Below are 18,018 nucleotides of genomic sequence, written 5' to 3'. Positions count from 1 at the left end.
AGAACTTACAAGCCTTACTTAGTGCTGGAGTGTTGTACCTTATTGCTGCAGCTTGAGTGTCTGGCAATAGGGTGTGATTGTTGTCCTTGCTAATTACTCTACAGCTGTTCCCTCCTTTCCTCATCAGTGTCTTGGTTAACTTGGTTACATGGTTCTGTAAGAGAAGATAACACAGTATCTATCCTTTGCAAACTAAATTTGTTGTATATATGTTTAAGCTACTTAGCTCATCTCAGGAATTGCGCTTTAATTTTGCAGTAAACTTTATACAGAAAAAAAGTAAAGTAGCGTTGCAGTCACTTCCCTAGATCTGGGATCAGCCCGAAGGCTGGTTGCGCAAAGCCAGTAATACTGCTTTATAAAGGGGTTGTACTGCAGTGCTAAAATTCATCCGTGAGTGACCTCTTGGAACTCTGTAACTCTACACCCACGCATCCTAATTGTCTGCTTAGGTCACAGCCAGCCTTTGATGTCCCACAGACACGGTAGGGTACTGGGCCAGCTGGTTCAGCTGCCGCCTGCTGCTGCCGCGGAACAACAGCCCTTTGTTGTGCCCGGGCTGTCGCGCTGCTTAAGGACCGCCAGAGCCGCCGGCTGCCCCGCGCGGCGCTAGAGCCGGCGCTCCGGGTTACCTCTCCACTGCTAGCACTGAGTCCAGGCCATATTTGCAGGGGGTTCTGTTTGGTTTTGGCTGGGAAGGTGTCTGCTCCGTGCTCTGTGCACAGTTTGTAGTGCCTGAAATATGGCAATAGTTTTTGGGTGAGTTAGCAGACTTAGGCTTTTCAGCCTGTGTTATTGCAGGAAATCTGCTTATGTTTTAGTTTGTACCAGTGATGTTTCTTGTAAAGCTTACTAGAAACTAGTTCGGGTTTGCTTGGTTAGTTAGTTGGGGTGGGGTTTTTGTAGTTTGTTTCTTTCTTCGGGGGTTTTGTGGGGATTTTGTTTGTTTGTTTTTGGGGGGTTTTTTGTGTTGTTTTGGGGGTTTATTTACTGCTTCTCTTCAGTCACCCTTGGACAAAAGCTTCTACTCATAGTTAAAACTAACACTGGAATGTGTTCTCCAGACCTCTGTTGATAAATGTTCTGTTATTGAGAATAAAATTTTAAACAGAAAAATGTTGATATATGCACACTGCCTTATGATTCCAACTATTTGGAAAACCGAAAATCTGTGTGGTTACAGAGATATTGCTTTAGAAGAATATTGCCATGCCAGGAAGCACATGAAATATTTTGAACCTGTATCTAAACTGATTGGCATGCAAGACATGAATTTGTGTTTCATTTATTCAGACACTGCTCTTAGGATTGTTAGTGCTGATTTTATAACTTCTTGCCACTTATTAGTGTAAGTTCCTTCTGCAGCTTGACTAGTAGCGTTCCAGTAATACTTGGTTGTTGAGCATACAGAACTATAATTTCTTTAGCCCCCCACACCACAGCATTATATTAGCTTATATTTTTAAATCACAGGGACTGAGCTCAATTGTCTGATCATAGTCATAGAATATATGTTGGTACATGCACAGTAATATGGGCAAAAGTAATAATATGGTTGCTTGTAATAACATTTCCTGTGTGCTTTCTCTGATAGTTTCTTATTCTTTTTGTTTTCAAGCTTGCATTAACTTAAGCTTAAAGGTTACTTCGTTTTATGAGTACTTGCTTGCTGATCTCATTCATCCCAAAAGCAATACTGAAGAGGGCAACAAATAGAATTACAGGTATAACGTAGAAATAAGGAAAATGAAGTGTTATGCAGGCAGCATCTGAAACCAGGTGATAATGACTATGGTTATGAAGCAAACGTGTCTGTCTTTAATCAGACACCTGTTTGTGGAACACGGACTTGATGAGGAAGACAATAACATCATGATAATGACAAAGCTTAGCTGGGTTGGGAGGATTTGGGAACAGCATATATGAGATACTGTCTGTACAATCAACCTGTAATCTTTGGAGTTGAGAAGGAAGATGAGTTGGAAGAGAGCAGAAGCAGAAATGCATTACTGTAAAGCTTCACTGAAAGGTATTGGAAAGTTGAATGGTTACATTGGTGTTGAGTATCTTTATGGGCTCTTTGTTGGTATTCCTTTGGCTTTCTGCTTGGTTTTGGAAAGGAAATGGTTAAAGGTTGTGAAAAATTTTGAGTAGTGCTTCTTTTTTCCTTTTGTAATTCCTTTATGTTACTTCTCACCTTTTCTGAGGGATTCAATTTTTGATAGCATTGATCTGTGGTTAGATGAACAGTGGATAGATTTATTTCAGCCATTCTTTGCAGTAAGTTGGCTGTAAAATACAGCAAATTGCTGTTTACAAGCAGAAACAAATTGAAATAAATTGCCAAAACTCCTTTAAAGAAGGAAAAACATTTTGACTAGCAAATCAAAGTCAAATGTTCAATCCAGCCATTATTTTATAAGGTTCATGCTAAGAGTTGTGCAGCATGAAGAAGTGAAACATTCTGAGGCCAAAATCATAGTTTTCTTGTGGTTTGATTGTGGTAGTGTCATAACCTACTTCCCTCTTTCAGTGTTCAGCAGCATGGGAAGCTCTTAACTGACGTCCCAACAACCTGGCTTCCAGTGTTTGTGTGGAGACTGATTAAAAGCAAAACATGGGGGAAGAGAATTCTTTTTTTCCTTCCAAAACAAGTATTTGTGTCTGTGTTCATCTCATCCCCAGCCCAGGATATATGTTCTACAGCCACATACGTGCTGTGAAGTAATTTCTCTTTGAACCACATTACCTTTTTAGTTGTGTATAGAACCTGTACCAGTTGGATAGCTTCTCAGGTCTTATGTTGGTTCCTAGGCAGTCAGCTTTTCTAGAGACAAACTGCTAAGTGATTTCTGGTAACAGGTTGCCAATAGCTAAAATGGCATGTCAAAAAAATTTCAAGCATGTCATTGGTCTGCATATGTGTCATATAGAATGTGATAGAAAGGAAAGGTCCTTCTAAGTGGGATGTTGAAGTCCTGCGTGTGCAAGTGTGATGTGTCAATTTATACCTTCCTCCATTTATAATCATGTATAGAAGATAGTCTTGTTAGTAGCAGAGGCTGAAAAATGAAAGCATTGCAAACCTGGCTCTGACATCAGGGCCTTCTGCAAGTGACTTGTATGTAAACAGAGGTCTGGCGAGTCACTGTCCTCAGACATGGTGTTTTTATTTCTGTATCATCATTCCCATACCCTCGATTATTTTATTCTTTGTTTTGAAATCTCGTGGAACTTTTCCTGGAAATCTCATGGGAGAGTTTTGGCAGTGCACGTAAGGAAGTCTTGAGTTTGCACCTGCAGAATCAGGTGGAAGTTGCTGTGTTTTGAACATGCTACAGCCTATCTTTTGGATGAAGTGAGTGGCATAGCTTTTGCTATGGAAGTTAATTTATTGGCACAATGTTGGTTCTGCACAGTGTGTGTCAAATGGGGCATGGCTGAAAGCCTCAATTCTGAAGCTTGCCAGGCTTTTCTAGAAGACCTGGTATATTGAAGGCAGAAGTGGGGCTGCAGTGCAGAGCTGTTTTTTTTTTATGAAGCTGTTATTCATAATCAAACTTACTTTAAAAAAATACTTTTAATGAGGAAAGTGAGATGTGTAGTTGATGTTGAAAACATTTTCCAGAGTTTTTTGTACCTATATATACACACACACAGGTTCCTAGACACATCTGTAATGTACACCACTGTGAGACATTCAGATGAAGGAGATCATGCTTTTACTGGATGTATGAAGCTGAAATAATACCAGTTTTCAGTTCTTTAACTGGTGCAATAATCAGTGTAGTATTTCAGTAGTGAGAACAGATTTCAAAATGAGCAAATTGCAATAAATTAACCGGGTTCAAAGTTTTGGAAACATGAATAGCATCCGGCATATTAGCTTCTTATTCCACACCAAAAAAAAAGTCACCAAGGATGAAAATAAACATTAGATGGTGCACAGCAGTTGTCTTCTGCTGGTGCTGTGCTGAGGCTCACCTTTTGAGGAGGCTATGCCTCCTGCAAGTTATAAAGAGCTCTTCTGTCTGTTTTGATGAAAAATAAACAGAATGGGGATCTCTGTCACCTTGGTGTGAAGACTAAGATTTGAACAGTCAGCAGCTTTTTCAGTCTGCAGGAAAACACAGGGACAGGGATAATATGCCTTTACTGTTTGCTTCACTGACATAGAAATTTATGTGAGACATATAACTTATGTGGGAAGTAAATACTACTTTTGCTATGTTTCACATTACAGCATTTGTTGTCTGAGTAGACACAGGAATATCGAGACAAATGAAATTGGCTCCAGTTGTAGATCAGCTTTCTTCAGGTTCTCAATTTCATCCCTTTGTCCAGCAATTTAAAAGCACTCTTAAATCTCCTTAGAAAATTTTTACAACATTCCTCTGTAGTACTTCTATTCAGACAATAAGAAGAATTTTATAGGCCTGCCTTTCTAACAACCACAATACTGCCGTACTGGAGCTTCTGTCTTGGTAAGAAGAGTGGGTTTTGTCATTCCAGTTTTCTTTGTGTGTAGAAGCCATGCTGACAGATTTTTCTGCCATTCTTGTAAACACAGAGGCAACAGGACTTTTTAAAACAAAAGTTGTGGTTTGTTCTTTAGGGCTTCTGGGTCATGAATCTTACTCCTCTTAAAACACGCTGTTAGAGCTTTAATGTTGCTTGACTAGACCCATGGAGAGCATATCCATGCTACATTGAAACTCTATCCAGGATATTTTTTTGCTTTGAGTTTGCTGAAAGTTTTGTAGTAGAAAAAAGTCAATGTGCTAACAATTTTTTGATTTCAAATTGGTGTTTTACTGTCTAGGTTTTAACATAATTTAGCTTAATACCAAACTACATGGAAAAGGTCTGAACCATTTAAAGGTTTATCATGCCTTCATGACTCTGATTTGGTTTCTGGATTTTTCTTATGCTATACCTGCTTCTTGTTATGGGTGTGTGAAGTTGGGAGCTGTGTTTCAGGCTGAGCTGTCACAGTGAGATCAGTGGTCACAGTGGCAGGAGAGCTCTTGTGCCCTGACACCGTTCAGAAAGCAGTCAAGAAAACTTCCCTACTTATCCCTTCTGCCCTTGTTCTTTGCATTATTTTCACTTCATGCGATCTGTGCTCTGACCTTCTAGTCACAGGGATGCAGGAGGTTCCTTCAAGTGCCCTGGAAGTTCGGCATAGGGAGCAAAACACTAAGGAATGTGTTAATGTTGCTGTTACTCCTCAACAGGTGAACATTTCCTTTCACACCACAGCGTTTTCTCCAGACCTATTCCTGCTGTTAATTAGCATGTAGTATTGCAAATAGCCTATTCCCCATTCTTTTTTATCCTCTTTGTATATGCCTGTGTCACTCTCTAAAATGCAGTTTTTTATGGATAGCCACTGGAAAACAGACTGAGCTACTATGAGTGATTCTGTTTCTCAGAAAGCTTTCTGCTTCCCATTAATTTAGCGAAAAAGACCCAGTAATTTAACAGTTGTTAAGGTTGATTTCTATTCTTTTCATGTTGAATATTGCTGGCTAAAACTTCTGGCTGTCAAAACCCATCTGTTACCTTTCTTCTTTATTGTCGTTGTTTGTGGGAGGAACAATGTATGTATAGTCTATGGACATGTGTGTTTTAACAAATTTTAATCTGAAATTTTAAAACCAATAATAATGCTTTCAGTCATCACTAGATCCATATTCATGCTCTTATAAATGTAGGCTACAGCACCTGGCGTAAGATAATGTTGATCTTGACCTCAAGTATAGAGGTTGGAATTTTTTTTAACACTTCATAGTTTTGAGAAGGTAAACATAATCTTGCTTCTGTGTATCAACAGTGACAATTATTTTTAAAATTTATTTTTAAAGAAATTAATCAAGCCACCTTACTGTTCTGTGCCAAGACTTGCAACAGAAAACCATTGTCATTTGTTCCAAGTGACATCTGTTTGTTTAACTCATAACACAGAAATACCACCTTGGTAAATTGAATTAAATATGCAATCAACCTTTGTGCTGCCTCTTGTTGCCAGTTAAGACTTAAATTTTTCCACTCAATGAACATGCATCCTTCAGATAACAGTATTCTATTAAAAAAAAAAAAAAACGAACCAAAACCAAAAGTGTGCAAGTGTTTTCCTTACCTCATTTCTTGAAAAGTAAAAGATATAGGCATGATTTCTAGTTTTGAAAATAGGGTACTAGATTTCTGGGAAGGAAACAGGAATACTGATGAGATGATGGGTATTTTTAAAGATTATTGTATGTGTATTTGGAGCCAAGGCCATGGCAGGGTGTTTTTGGTCCTATAAAAGTTGGTCTGTTTGCTTTCAGAATACAGCTTTTCTTTCTCTTCTCCAAAAATACTAATCATAAGAGCTCCCACACACACACAGAGTAATGAAAATTCTTGCCTTTTTCTTGCTAAGACAAACAAAAATTTAAAAGTAGGAAAATTATGGAGGTTGGTTTCAGTGTCTCAGAAAGCTGTGAAAGATAATGATGAAGAGCTAGTAGCAGATCTGTTTCTGCAGTGGGATGTAAGGAGGAGACAGGATACATCTTCAGACGGATGAGAATAGTACAGGGGTCAGCAGGTTCCTTAGGGCTCTGATTTCTACTAGTAGGGGGAACATGGAGTGTGGTTGTTGCTTTCCATTGTCTCAATGAACCAAGAATAACTTTGCTGGTGCCAGTGTGGATTTCCTTATCCTGTTTCTACTAGTTCTAGTAGTTGATTTTTTCCCCATTCAAGAGAAAGGGAATGTTTTGGAAGATCCACTTTTGAAAACGCAAAGCAAATTCCAGTGCCTCACTAGATGTGGCAGTAAAACATAATGGCCTGGTTGTTTTGTGTATAGTCTTCCAGTTTGAATGTTTATCTTTGCAATTTCTTTGAATCATTTTGAGTCTTATGTTCCCTTTAGCTGTCCATTATCACTGCTACTTATGTGCTGGTTATGCTGGATATTGCTTTTATTTGCATCCGCTCTTAATTCATGTAGGTGATAAATGTGCAGTTGTGTTTCTGTGTGTGACAAAGCATCCCAGTTGCCAATCTACCAACACTTTGTTTGTGATGAATTCTGGCCAGAGTGCACTACTTGCCGTGCAGGCATGAATCAGTGAGTGATCATTTAACCTGTGCAAATGCTTGTCCTTTTTGCTTGAGCTGAGGAACCAGGGAGGTGACATTTTAAGAACACTTTGTGACTAGAATCATCCTGCCTTGAAAACCAGATGATAATGCTGATCTACTGTGCCCAAATACCAAGTGAGTAATAGTGGTTAGTATTTGCACTTCTAGGAATAATTACAGGGGTTCAGCCTAAAAACAGCATGAGGGAGGTAAATTCTATAACCAGGTAGGGCTTGTTCTGACTTGTTTAAAACAACATATTTCCCTAATACAGGTTTTTAGTAAAGGGGTGTATCTCATCTCTTCAAAGGGTCATGGTAGCTCAGATGCTTGGTTTAATTTTTCAAAACTTTCCTGATGGCTTCTCTTTACATGTCATAATTGCTATCTGATGGCATCACCAAAAAGCACTCAAAGTTGTGCTTTTTGATGGGGAAACTTCTTGATGTAGAATGAACGGGTTCCAGATGTTCTTGTGTGCAAACTGAGCTTGGTTTTGAATTGTAAAGCTTTTCTTGTATGCCTGGGAGGGTGCTTCTGCTCAGTTTCTCTTGGATAGTTGCAAATACTGATCAGCTCCTGCGTTTTATGTATGTGGAGCTGGTGGCAAGTCACCAGCTTTAGTTTTTTTTCCTATTAGCCTGCCTGAAGGTAACAACTTTGTTGTATTGCTTATTGTATCATAGGACTCTGATGCTTGGACTTGCTAATAGTGCAGGGGACTGAGATAGGAGCTCTGGGTAGGCGAAGAGGGTTTGTGTGGGGTTTTGTTTGTTTGTTTTCGCAAGTGTTAATGTGCATTTGTCCATTGAGACCCTTCCCGCTGATTATCTGTCTAGAGAATGGAGAAAAGCATGCTTTATGAAGCTGAAAGATAAATAAATATGACCAACCTCAAACTCTCACCTGTCAGGATACATAACTGGATACATACAGAGAGCATGCCAAAAAATAAGAGTGCTCATGGGATTAAATCTTTCTGGTTCATCCTGTTGTCATACTGAAGATAGTAGCAGGTAGGTAATCTTTTGCTCTTGATCAAAAAAGTCTGGACCTCTGTGAAAGTCTATGAAGTCATAAATGTTTCCTCTGGCTGGAAACAAGTTGTTGGGTGTTTGGGGTTTTTTTTTTGGTTTTTTTTTGTTTTTTTTTTTACTTTAAGGATCTTTGCAGTAGCTTGGATTTCTTTTCCCTCATTTATTTCAATTATCTTAATTCTGTGCATTTAATTTTTTTCTAAAGTACTGATTTATTAAGTGTTTCTGGAAGGATCTCTGCATTTTAAATAAAACAGAATCAGCACAAGCATCTCTAATTAAAAAGCAAATTTAGACCTTTAAGTGCAAAGTTGCAAGATTTGTTTTCCCATCAGGAAAAAGGGTAGCACAGGAAGGGAAAGCAACGATTTAGAGAGCTACATGCTATCAATCCTCTTTACAGTTGAGGAATTTAAATTTTCTTTGAAGTTTTCCTGTGATGTTATTTGTGAAAGAAAAGAGACGGTTATATGCTTTTGTACAAATTAAAACGCTTTTGGGATTTGTTGCATTGTGGATTTTGAAATGTGAACTACTTTCTAATGGATCCAAACTAATATTCACGGTTGTTTTTAACATATCTTCTAATGTACTCAAAATGTCGATTTTTGGAAGATATTATCCAAGCAGAGAGAAGATGTAGTATTTCCCATGAGGGATTTGTGGTTTATAGCACTATTAGAAAAGATGGAACCGTTGATCTGAACTCCAGTCATCTGTTTGCTTTTACATACTTCTGTTTACACAATTACGTTTCCTTTTTATTTTTTCTACACTGTATTCTTAACATTAAAATCATGCAGCAACATAAGTGGATGTGGAAAAACTGTGATTGAATGTAACCTAGTTTTTTGTAATTTAAATATCTGGAATATTCTTGACTTATCTAATGGCAATGTAGAATAAGAATACCTGTAACAACAGCAGATGATGCAGTACTATGTGAGAATAAAGAAAAAAGTGGTGAAACTGTCCTGTAGAGAAGAGTTGCAGTATCAAAGATGGCTGTAATTCATGTCAGGGGAGATTTTAGTCCTGTGGTAAACAGTGATCCTTCTCAACCCGTGTCTTCATTATCATTTCCTAAACAGTTTTTCATGTTACAGAGTAGTAGAATTCGGTCTTCGTTGTAATGTCTTTCAAATATTTGGTGGTAATAGGTGCTGTAGCATTGTAATTCATCTCACTTCAGGTTTTTGGTGGGTTTTGTTTAGGGGGAAACCTTTTCTTAGTTTATATCAGTTGCATGGTTTTGATTGTTTAGTCATAACTGTATGTCAGTGTTTCATGCTGAAAACCGTGTGTATGTGAGGAAAACAATGGATGCAATGAATGTTTACCTTTTTTTTTTTAAACCCTTTCTCCTCATGTGTTTTGTGTCCTCTGCACACCCTTGACCTCGCTATTCTCATAGCTATTGTTGAAATGGAAATCAAAATGGAACACTTGATCCTGATGGCAGCTGGTTTTATTGACACCATCTCCTTCAGGGAAAATCCCCAATATCTACAGAACATGATCAAGGAAAAAGATGTAAAGAAGGCCAGTATTCTGAAGGCTTAAGGAAGAGGGGAGGAGTCAAAGCCTGCCATGAAGCCTGCACAGCAAAGCCTGTTCAAGGCTACCTTTGGAGGCACAATATTTACTGCCTCTTCTGTTGTTGATGTGGAATCATTGAAATGTGGATGTTTATATGGTTAAATGAAGAGGTTGCAAAGTCTTGCAGTGTGCTATGCCTGACCACCTGGCATGTTTATTTAGGGCACCTTTGTGCTGCCATCAGTAGGTGAATATGAATGTTAAAACTGTCCCCACTGAATCTTCGTGACTCACAAGTGGTGCTGGTGGGGAGGCAGCATCTTCATTTGCTCCTCTGCTCCAAAATATAGATGAGAGATGGTGTCAGAGACTGAAATATTATATTTTATGACTTAAACATTTTCTTAAAGGACTTTTAAAACTGTATTACAAAAGCTGAAGAGAAGACTACCACACCCTGAACAGGGCCCTGACTGAGGCCTTATGCTGCTCGCTGATGAAGATAAGATAAAGTAACAACTCAGGGCTGGGGACATTCACTGAGCACAGGCTTAACACCTCCAAGGTGGAGACCACAGCCCCAGGGCTATCAGCTGCCAGGCTCAAACAGACCCTCGAACCAAGGGGTGGAGGGAGGAGAGGTTTGGGTATCTGGGAAAAGCCTCTGGTCAGAGGCGCAGTGACTGCCCGTCCTCCACTGTGCAGGGGAGCCCAGCTGAGGGGTCCTCACCAGGGGGGAAGAAGCTTATCCACAGCAGAAGGGGGTGACATGGCCCATCACAGGGGCCCCCCAATGGGTCCCCAGACCCTGCACCAGAGCACCAGAGATGATGCAACAGAGCCTCAGTGCTGCAAGGGACAGTGTGTCAAGCCAGCCCCTGCAAGAGAGGCACGTGGGCGTTCCCACCTGGCCCACAGTGTATATTAATCCACGGGATTCTGCCCTCTTTGGCGTGTGGCGGCGTGTGGTGTGGCAGCATGTAGCGGCGTGGCCACGGCGGCGACGGGGGACCCTCACCACCAGCAGCAAGACCAGATGGAGGGGAGCAATGTGAGACATCGTTGGGACCCTCAGATGGGTGATCTGCTTCCACCTAACCCCTGTCACCTCTCCCTGTTCCCCCACCCCCCACGCACACTTATTTTTCTTTCTCTCTTTCTTTTCTCTTCCCTTCTCTTTGCCTCTTATACTATTAAATAAAATACATCAATTTTTTGGCAACAACATCTAACCTCGTTTGGTTTTAATCTCATTTCTGGGGATATTTTGAACCTTCTAAGTTCTTTTTGGTTTATGCTCAGAGACTTAGTTTGCTTTGCTTTTCTGGGTTTAAACCAGATTGTAACAGATGGTTAAGGAGAAACCAGACCTCTCTGACAGGCAGGTTACTTCCCAGTCAGAACAAGTCTTGACTTACTGTCTTAGTCACCTCTCTTGGGTGGGAGGCCACTCTTTCTCTGCTCAACAGCTCTCAGTTCTGCTGTCCAAGATGCCATGTTCTGCTTCTTCTGTGGTGTAGTCCTGTTTTCTTTCTTTATTTCTTCTTCTCTCCTGTCACTGCCTTAGTGGACTCGGGCATTATATTTGTGTTTGGAGTAGCATGCTGGACATCAAGTGCATTTGCTGAATTTTTGGCCTGTGTCTCTTCCACAGACTCTGAGGAAGTCAGCTGCATTCCATTAAGCTCAGTGTGTGCTGTCATGTAATGCTAATGCTACTGCTTCCTGTCAGAGTATGATTTCAGGCTTTTGTCAGTACACTGTCAGTGCAGTAAGCTTTAGAGCTTTTCCCAGAATTGATAGAGCCATCTGTCAATTTTCCATCAATTGATAGAGCATTTAGCTATCTGTCTTGCAGGCATTGCCCCCCTTTCCCCCCCTCTACCCTTACAGTTGCTCTTAGGGTGAAAATTTGGGTTCTAAAAGTCCTCTGCTTAGTAAAATCTGCCTGCCTGTCGCTAGGACCTCAAGTTCCCATCTATACCTTGTAAGCTTACTGCAACTGCTTGCTTGGTAACCCAGACCTGTTGGTTTAAAAGGCCCTAAGCAAGTCATTAGCCACTAGGTGACTTGTTAGACTCGCAGCAGTTACAGTTGCTTTCTCCCAAAATAATTGCAAAAAAGCTAAAAGTCCCGTCTAGCCTGTTGATACACTTGCTATGTAGGAAGAATCCTCTCTAGATACTCAAATGGATTTAGTCTCCACACAGGGCCTTGTCATTTAGAAGCCAGAAGAAGAAGCCACTAGGAATATCTATGTTTAAGCAAAGAAACTCCTTCAGCATTGCAAAGCACCGCGTGGTTGCCTCCCGCCTCTGTTGAGCCACAGCAGAGGCTGAGAACACTGTCTCCTCCTTGTCCTGCCGTGACTGAGAGAGAAGGAAAAGTAGCAGCACTCATGTCCTGCAGAGAAGAGGCAAAAAGCAGGAATTCGTGCCATAATGGCTTCCAGATGAGTTCCTTTTTTCCCAGCATTCTTAACTCCCAGGTAGAGAGAGCATTTGCATGAGCACTCTGGTACTTGGGGGAAGATGGTTTTTTGTTCGATTTAGTTACATGTGTTACTTTTACCTTTAGGAAGCTTAAGCAGTGTTTTTTTGTGTATTTCCCTGTGTGTGTAGGGGAGAGGTCTGCTCACACCCAACCTGTTGGTGCCTGTGCCAGTGAAGGAGGTTATCAGGTTGTTACTGCCTCGTCACAGCCAAAGGTTATCTCTGGTGAGGGATGAAAAGTTCTTGTGGGCGGCGCAGCTGTAACCAGAAGAGGCATGAAGTTCCCACCTGGGGATTTCTGCACCAAACTATTTTTGTAAATAGTTCATAGGTAATAGACTCCTGTAACAATCACTCAGTACAGCTGAGTACTTAAGGACATAGTTAATTGTGTTGTTTGAATGAGAGCGTAGGTGCAGTTTCTTTTTTATATCTGTGTGTTTGTCTTCTGGAAAAGTACAGTCTATGGATCAAATATATTCTTAACTGATATTGTTACTTTCTCTGCCCCATCTTCTGAGGTCATAGCAGTGCTTGGAGTTGTCTGGTTATGCTATTACCTTGAAACTGATACATTTCTGGAAAGATCCTGTAGAGATGCACACAGAATGATTGCTCCAGTCTGTCTGGGTTTAGAGAAGGGTCTCCGTCACTTTGCCACAGATTCGACATTTCCTTTGTCTGTGGTACTTGGTATGTGCAAGTAACACTCACACAGTTCTGATGGCCTTCCTGTAACTGCGGATGTCCTGAAAAGGACTTGGGCCTGAAGTCTATAGGTAGCAGGGACTTACGTCTCTTACTGAGCAGAGTCTTGTACTCTCTGCCTACAGAATAAATATATGTGTATTTAATATGGAATTACTGCTGGCAGTAGGATTTCCTGATCTACAGCACTAGGAGGGAAAAACCTGTATTTTTTGTTCTTCTTTACTTTTGCTATCTTGAATGAAGTAGAATGCTGGGGAAGAAAATTAACTGGCCACGGTGACAAGAAGATTTAAATTAAATTTTCTAGCTTAGCTTTATCTTTTCTCTTAGCATTTTAAGTAACAATTGCTCTAAACAGAAACAGAAAAAGCTTGGATGCTTTTCTGTATGAAAGTGTGTATAGTTTTTTCCATTGTAACAACACAACAAAGTTGAGTTTAAATCCCTTCTGTAACATAGCTTAATGAAACCATCTTGGGACATTTCTTTCCCAATGTTTTTTTCTGAGTGAGGGTTGAATATTGAAGCCTGCTATGAAGAGCAATATAAGGAGAGTTCATTTTTTTGGGGCTTAGTTGGGGGAGTATGTCTCTCCTTTCAAGGTTGCAAGGAAGTTTCTTGAGCATTATGCTCGGTTTCATACCAAGTAACATGAACCACTTTTTCAAGAGATTCATGATTTGGAAAAGTCATATCTCCCAACATGACTAATTTCAAAGGAGGCATGTTCAATAGTGACTCCTACATAGACCTTGTGTTGATACTTCTCTTGCAGTCCTGAGAGCAGTAGATGTGAGCTGATTTGCAAGTTGTAGCAAAATGGGGATTCCAGATTAGACCCGGCAGGCTCATATGAGGAGGTATTGTGTAAGTAACTTCTTCAATCAGTTGCTGGTTTGGTGCTTCAATAGTAATGGACTGCTTTCTGAGAAAAGTGTTCCAACTACTTTGTTCTGTTTCTTGTTAGAAAAAGAAGTTTGGCCCATGTCAGTTTCCTAGGGTTGTAGAAAAGAGGATATTCAGAGAAGATAGCTTTATAAGATTAAATTGTACTCAGGTGAGTTTAGAAAAAGTAGATAGTATTAGGAGAGAATAAAAAAGCCTTTGGACTTTGATACATTACTCCTCTGCTTGGAATCACAAAGGACTGGCCCTTCTCTTTCCACGATCCGTAAAAAGCACAAGGCTTTGGTGTGATTGTGGTTATGTTTGCGTTTAGGTGCCTTCCTCCTTGTGTGTCTAATTCTCACGCTGCACAGGAGTGAGCTAGAATTATGTTAAATCCCTTTGTCCTTCTTTCAGAGTCTCTGCAGAGCAGAAAAGCTTTGTGACTTTAACTGTACCATTATCATTGAAGTAGATCAGTTCTTAAATTTAGACTACTGTGCCGGTTTGAAGTCACCCCAGCACAACAACATTCATGGATAGGTGTAGGTACCTGTTTGTTCTGATGACTTGTCCTAAAAAATCCAGTTTGAACCACAATGCTTATTTATCATGGACAAATCTGAATTGTTAGCAAAATGCTCAGGTTAGGCATGTGATGGACGCTCTTGTCACCTGCAGTTCCAGGTGTGCCCCCAGCTGCTTTTGCAGAGGAAATACCCAGTTGCAAGATACAGTAAATTAATGAAAGGACTGGATGGGATAAGAGGCTAATCTTGAGGATTTAATGCTTGCTTCCCTTGTTATCTGGTAGGTTTTGAGTCTTTTGAATGACTGTCCCAGTCAGTTTTTCATTTTGGTTTTTTTGTTTTTTTTTTAATGGCATGACCTATTTACAAACATAATTATTCATAACATAATTGATTCATTTCCAAAAATTAAAGTTTAAATATAGCACTTACTCGTAGAGTTAATAATGCTACTTCTTAAATTTTATTTTGCCATTCATATTACCTGACTGTACAATTATTTGATGAAATACATATAATTTAATGAATAATCTAGATTAAGGAGATAACCTAAAGAGAAATAGGGTTTGAGACTGTAGGAAGCTTGTGCAAAAAGGGAACTATTATTATGTTTTATAATTTTTTTCTTATTTTTTGTCTTTGGCTTATCATATACAATCAAGGAAGCAACTGTAATATTCCTGATAGCTAGAAGGAAGAAAAAAAGGGGTATTTTGGCTTTTTACCAGTGAAGTGAAATGGGTTCCCTGCAATGCATTAATGGGAATTGTTAAAGCATCTGTGTTAAAAATAATTCATAAAAATATCTATAGTTGTTTGATAAGCTAGTCAGCTGTAATGCCACATGATGTTTTAGAAGAGAAGACAGCACTGCTGCGTTGATAATAACCTGTGTAACCTATGTAATCCACATGAGCTGAAATGTGGGACAATTTGTTTCACCTACCTGCACTGCATTTTTACTAAGATTTTATTTTAAATGCAAATTTTTCCCATCTGTACTAAATGCTGGGTTTGAAGAATCCATAATCAGTTATTCTTTTCTCTGCCTTTGTTCGTGTGAGCCTATAAAAATAAGTTTTTCTCTTGCTCAGATGTTGCTAAGAAAACAGGAATTTTCTGGGTATTTGTCTGGTGTTGTTTTTAAGATCAGCTGAAGATCAGATGCTGTACTGACTGACAACTAGGAACTGAATTCAGATCTTCTTTACTGATGTCTCTGGCCTCTGGCAGGTTACTTAATTTTTTTGAATCTAAATCTTAACAGAAATTGTCATATTAGATCATAATTAGAACTTAAGTCTGACTTTAGGTTCATTCCTACTAAATGTTTCAGAGAAAGGTGCCCCAGTCCTTTTTCATGTGTGAAGTGTTCTGTCCTTAATGAGAGTGTGTTTTTCATCACTTAGAATTCAAGATTGACTTAAGCAATAAAGCATCTATATTTTCCCAAACTGCATTTTTAATGTTAATATCCATATATTTCATTCATAGCTTGTTATGAAAAGCTTTTTCTATTGAAAAGGAAAATAAACTCTTTGACCCTCACCATTTCTGTGAAACTGTTATAGACTGAGCTATTTGGGAAATAAAAAAAATGTGATTTTTTTTGTCTGCTTGATTATTTAAAATGCCATTTCATGTTCATTTAGTTTTCATGGTGTCCCAAAAAGAGATATACAGAATCTTTATAATATCTTTATAATAATCTTTATAATAGCAAGTTACAAAGCCATGTTTAAAAGCAGACAGGGAAGAAAGAGCAAACTTTTGGCAAGATATTTGACCTTTACTGCTAAGTTTGTACCTTTGTTCTTGGAATTGCTCATATCCTTAAAGCTAAATGACTGTGAAACATCTGGAATAAGTTTGACATGGATGGAAGCAAATACCCAGTCAAAGGTTTTGTATGAGATCAGAATTTAGTGTCTGAATGTCAAACAACTTGCAAGCAATGACCATGTCTTGTGCTTTGTGACAAACCTGGCTGTACAGGCTGCCCAGGAAAGAATAGCTTTAGAGACAGAGCATGGCAGATCCATGTGGCCTTGAGCTCCTTGGGCAGCTTTGTTGTAAAGGCAAAGGGAACATTGAATTCAGGGCCATATCCAGTTGTAATCAAACAACTGCTCCCCTGTAGCAAGCAGGAGCCCTGCCAAAGTCAGTTTGGTTTGGTGCATGGAGATGTGGATAAAGCAATGTTTGTCGTGCGGCCCTCTCATCCAGTGCTTTGGATTTCCATCAGAAAAATCATTTGCTGACAGTCAGTTGAATCAGCTGGCAGTCACTGTGCTGCAAAGGGAGGTGGGAGGAAGAGGAGAGTTTAATTAACAATGGAAATTTGCAGCTGGGGGTTTTTTTAACATGATCCTTAAACACAGACAAGTGGCAAAAGAAATTTGCACAGGCAAAGGCTTCTTTCAGTCTGGGTTCTACAATAAGCTAAGTGTTCCTAGTTAGAAAACATACTTAATTTAGGAGTCTGCCATACTGCAGATCTAAATGCAGTCCTTAAAGATGGGTGACCTACCAAGAGCTGTGCAGCCAAGATCAGAGCAATCTCCAAGTTGTGGGATAAAACACCTCATGCTCCTTGAATAAACCCCTTGTTCTTCACACGCTGAAGCAGGTTCAGTATACCTGTCTCTTTGTGCCTGTGCTGAGGGTGTTTATCTGAGGAACTAACTACTCCTATACAGTTCAGATCATATAATGAAGTTTGGAAGATAAAATAGCCTTCTTTGAGTTGGATTATAGATAAGAGGGGGGGAAAAAAGAGTTAGGGGATTGAAAGCATATGTGCAGTGAATTTTGTAAAGGTGAATACCTATATCTCGTTTTGCCACTCCAGTCCCCTTGGATACACTGTGCTTTACAGCTATGAGCAGAGCCTGCATGTATTTGTATGGAGGAGGGTGAGAAGTTTCTATGTAGTACTGACAATTGACAGCTTATCTCTCTTAATGTGAACACTGTATTTTTACTCACAAGTTGTTCAATAATGTCCTAGAAGATATCATACTTGATCCTTTGTACTGCTTTCTTACAGAAGTGCAAGCTTGTTTTGGAGGCTTTATTTGGAGATTAGCTGACTTGGCTTTTTTTAGTTTCTCCTTGAAGAACAGGTGATGTCCAGTGTTACATGGTGTTTCACAATTCAAAAGTTAGAAAGACAGAAGGGAGAAATGTTCTGTTTTAATTTTGTGTGACTAGTTTAATTCCATTAATCTTGATTTGGTATTGCTGATGAGGATATTGCTGATTTAGACAGTTGCTGTCTTCTTAGGATGTGTAACTCTTCTCTGTATTTTTTCTTTCTGATTTTTTTTCCTCTTTCTTCCATCATTGTCTTTCTTAGCAAGGAAAAATACGTGTCACTCTTTCTGTGTGGCTGTGGCTGTTGCTGTTGCGTGAAAGATGAAGGCAAACTGGAACACAGTTCTCTGTTGTCCCTGGAGGTGGCTTCCACACTTAAGCAACAAGTTCTTTTCCTGAATTTGCGAGTTCTTAAGTGGCCTTCCTGTAATGTGATTAATAAAGACAGTAATAACTTAAAGAAATCTTACTTGATCTAGTTGTTGAAAATAGAAGGAAATGAGATTCTTAAGGTTCTCAAGCATATACTGTAGCAGTTTCTAAATCCTTGTGCTCTGTCAAAGCTGTTTAATACAGCCAGGAACTGATCCA

At 39.5% G+C, this 18,018-nt stretch overlaps 1 protein-coding gene across 6 annotated transcripts in view; it reads left to right on the top strand.

The window, feature by feature from the left end:
* DLG5 (discs large MAGUK scaffold protein 5) overlaps positions 1–18,018 on the top strand; it is a 98,099-nt gene that overhangs the window by 16,604 nt on the left and 63,477 nt on the right. Inside the window, exon 1 of one of the 6 annotated variants that reach the window (XM_019293644.3) lies at positions 1,958–2,029. The exons of the other annotated variants lie outside the window; for them this stretch is intronic. Coding sequence (XP_019149189.1) covers positions 1,975–2,029 — 55 coding nt within the window. The 5' untranslated portion in view covers positions 1,958–1,974. Of the gene's footprint in view, positions 1–1,957; positions 2,030–18,018 lie in introns of those variants that run through there. 6 annotated transcript variants of the gene reach the window in all.

This window comes from Corvus cornix, chromosome 6, assembly GCF_000738735.6.
Source record: "Corvus cornix cornix isolate S_Up_H32 chromosome 6, ASM73873v5, whole genome shotgun sequence".
NCBI classification, from domain to species: Eukaryota; Metazoa; Chordata; class Aves; order Passeriformes; family Corvidae; genus Corvus; species Corvus cornix.
This window is presented reverse-complemented; position numbering and strand designations above follow the sequence as displayed.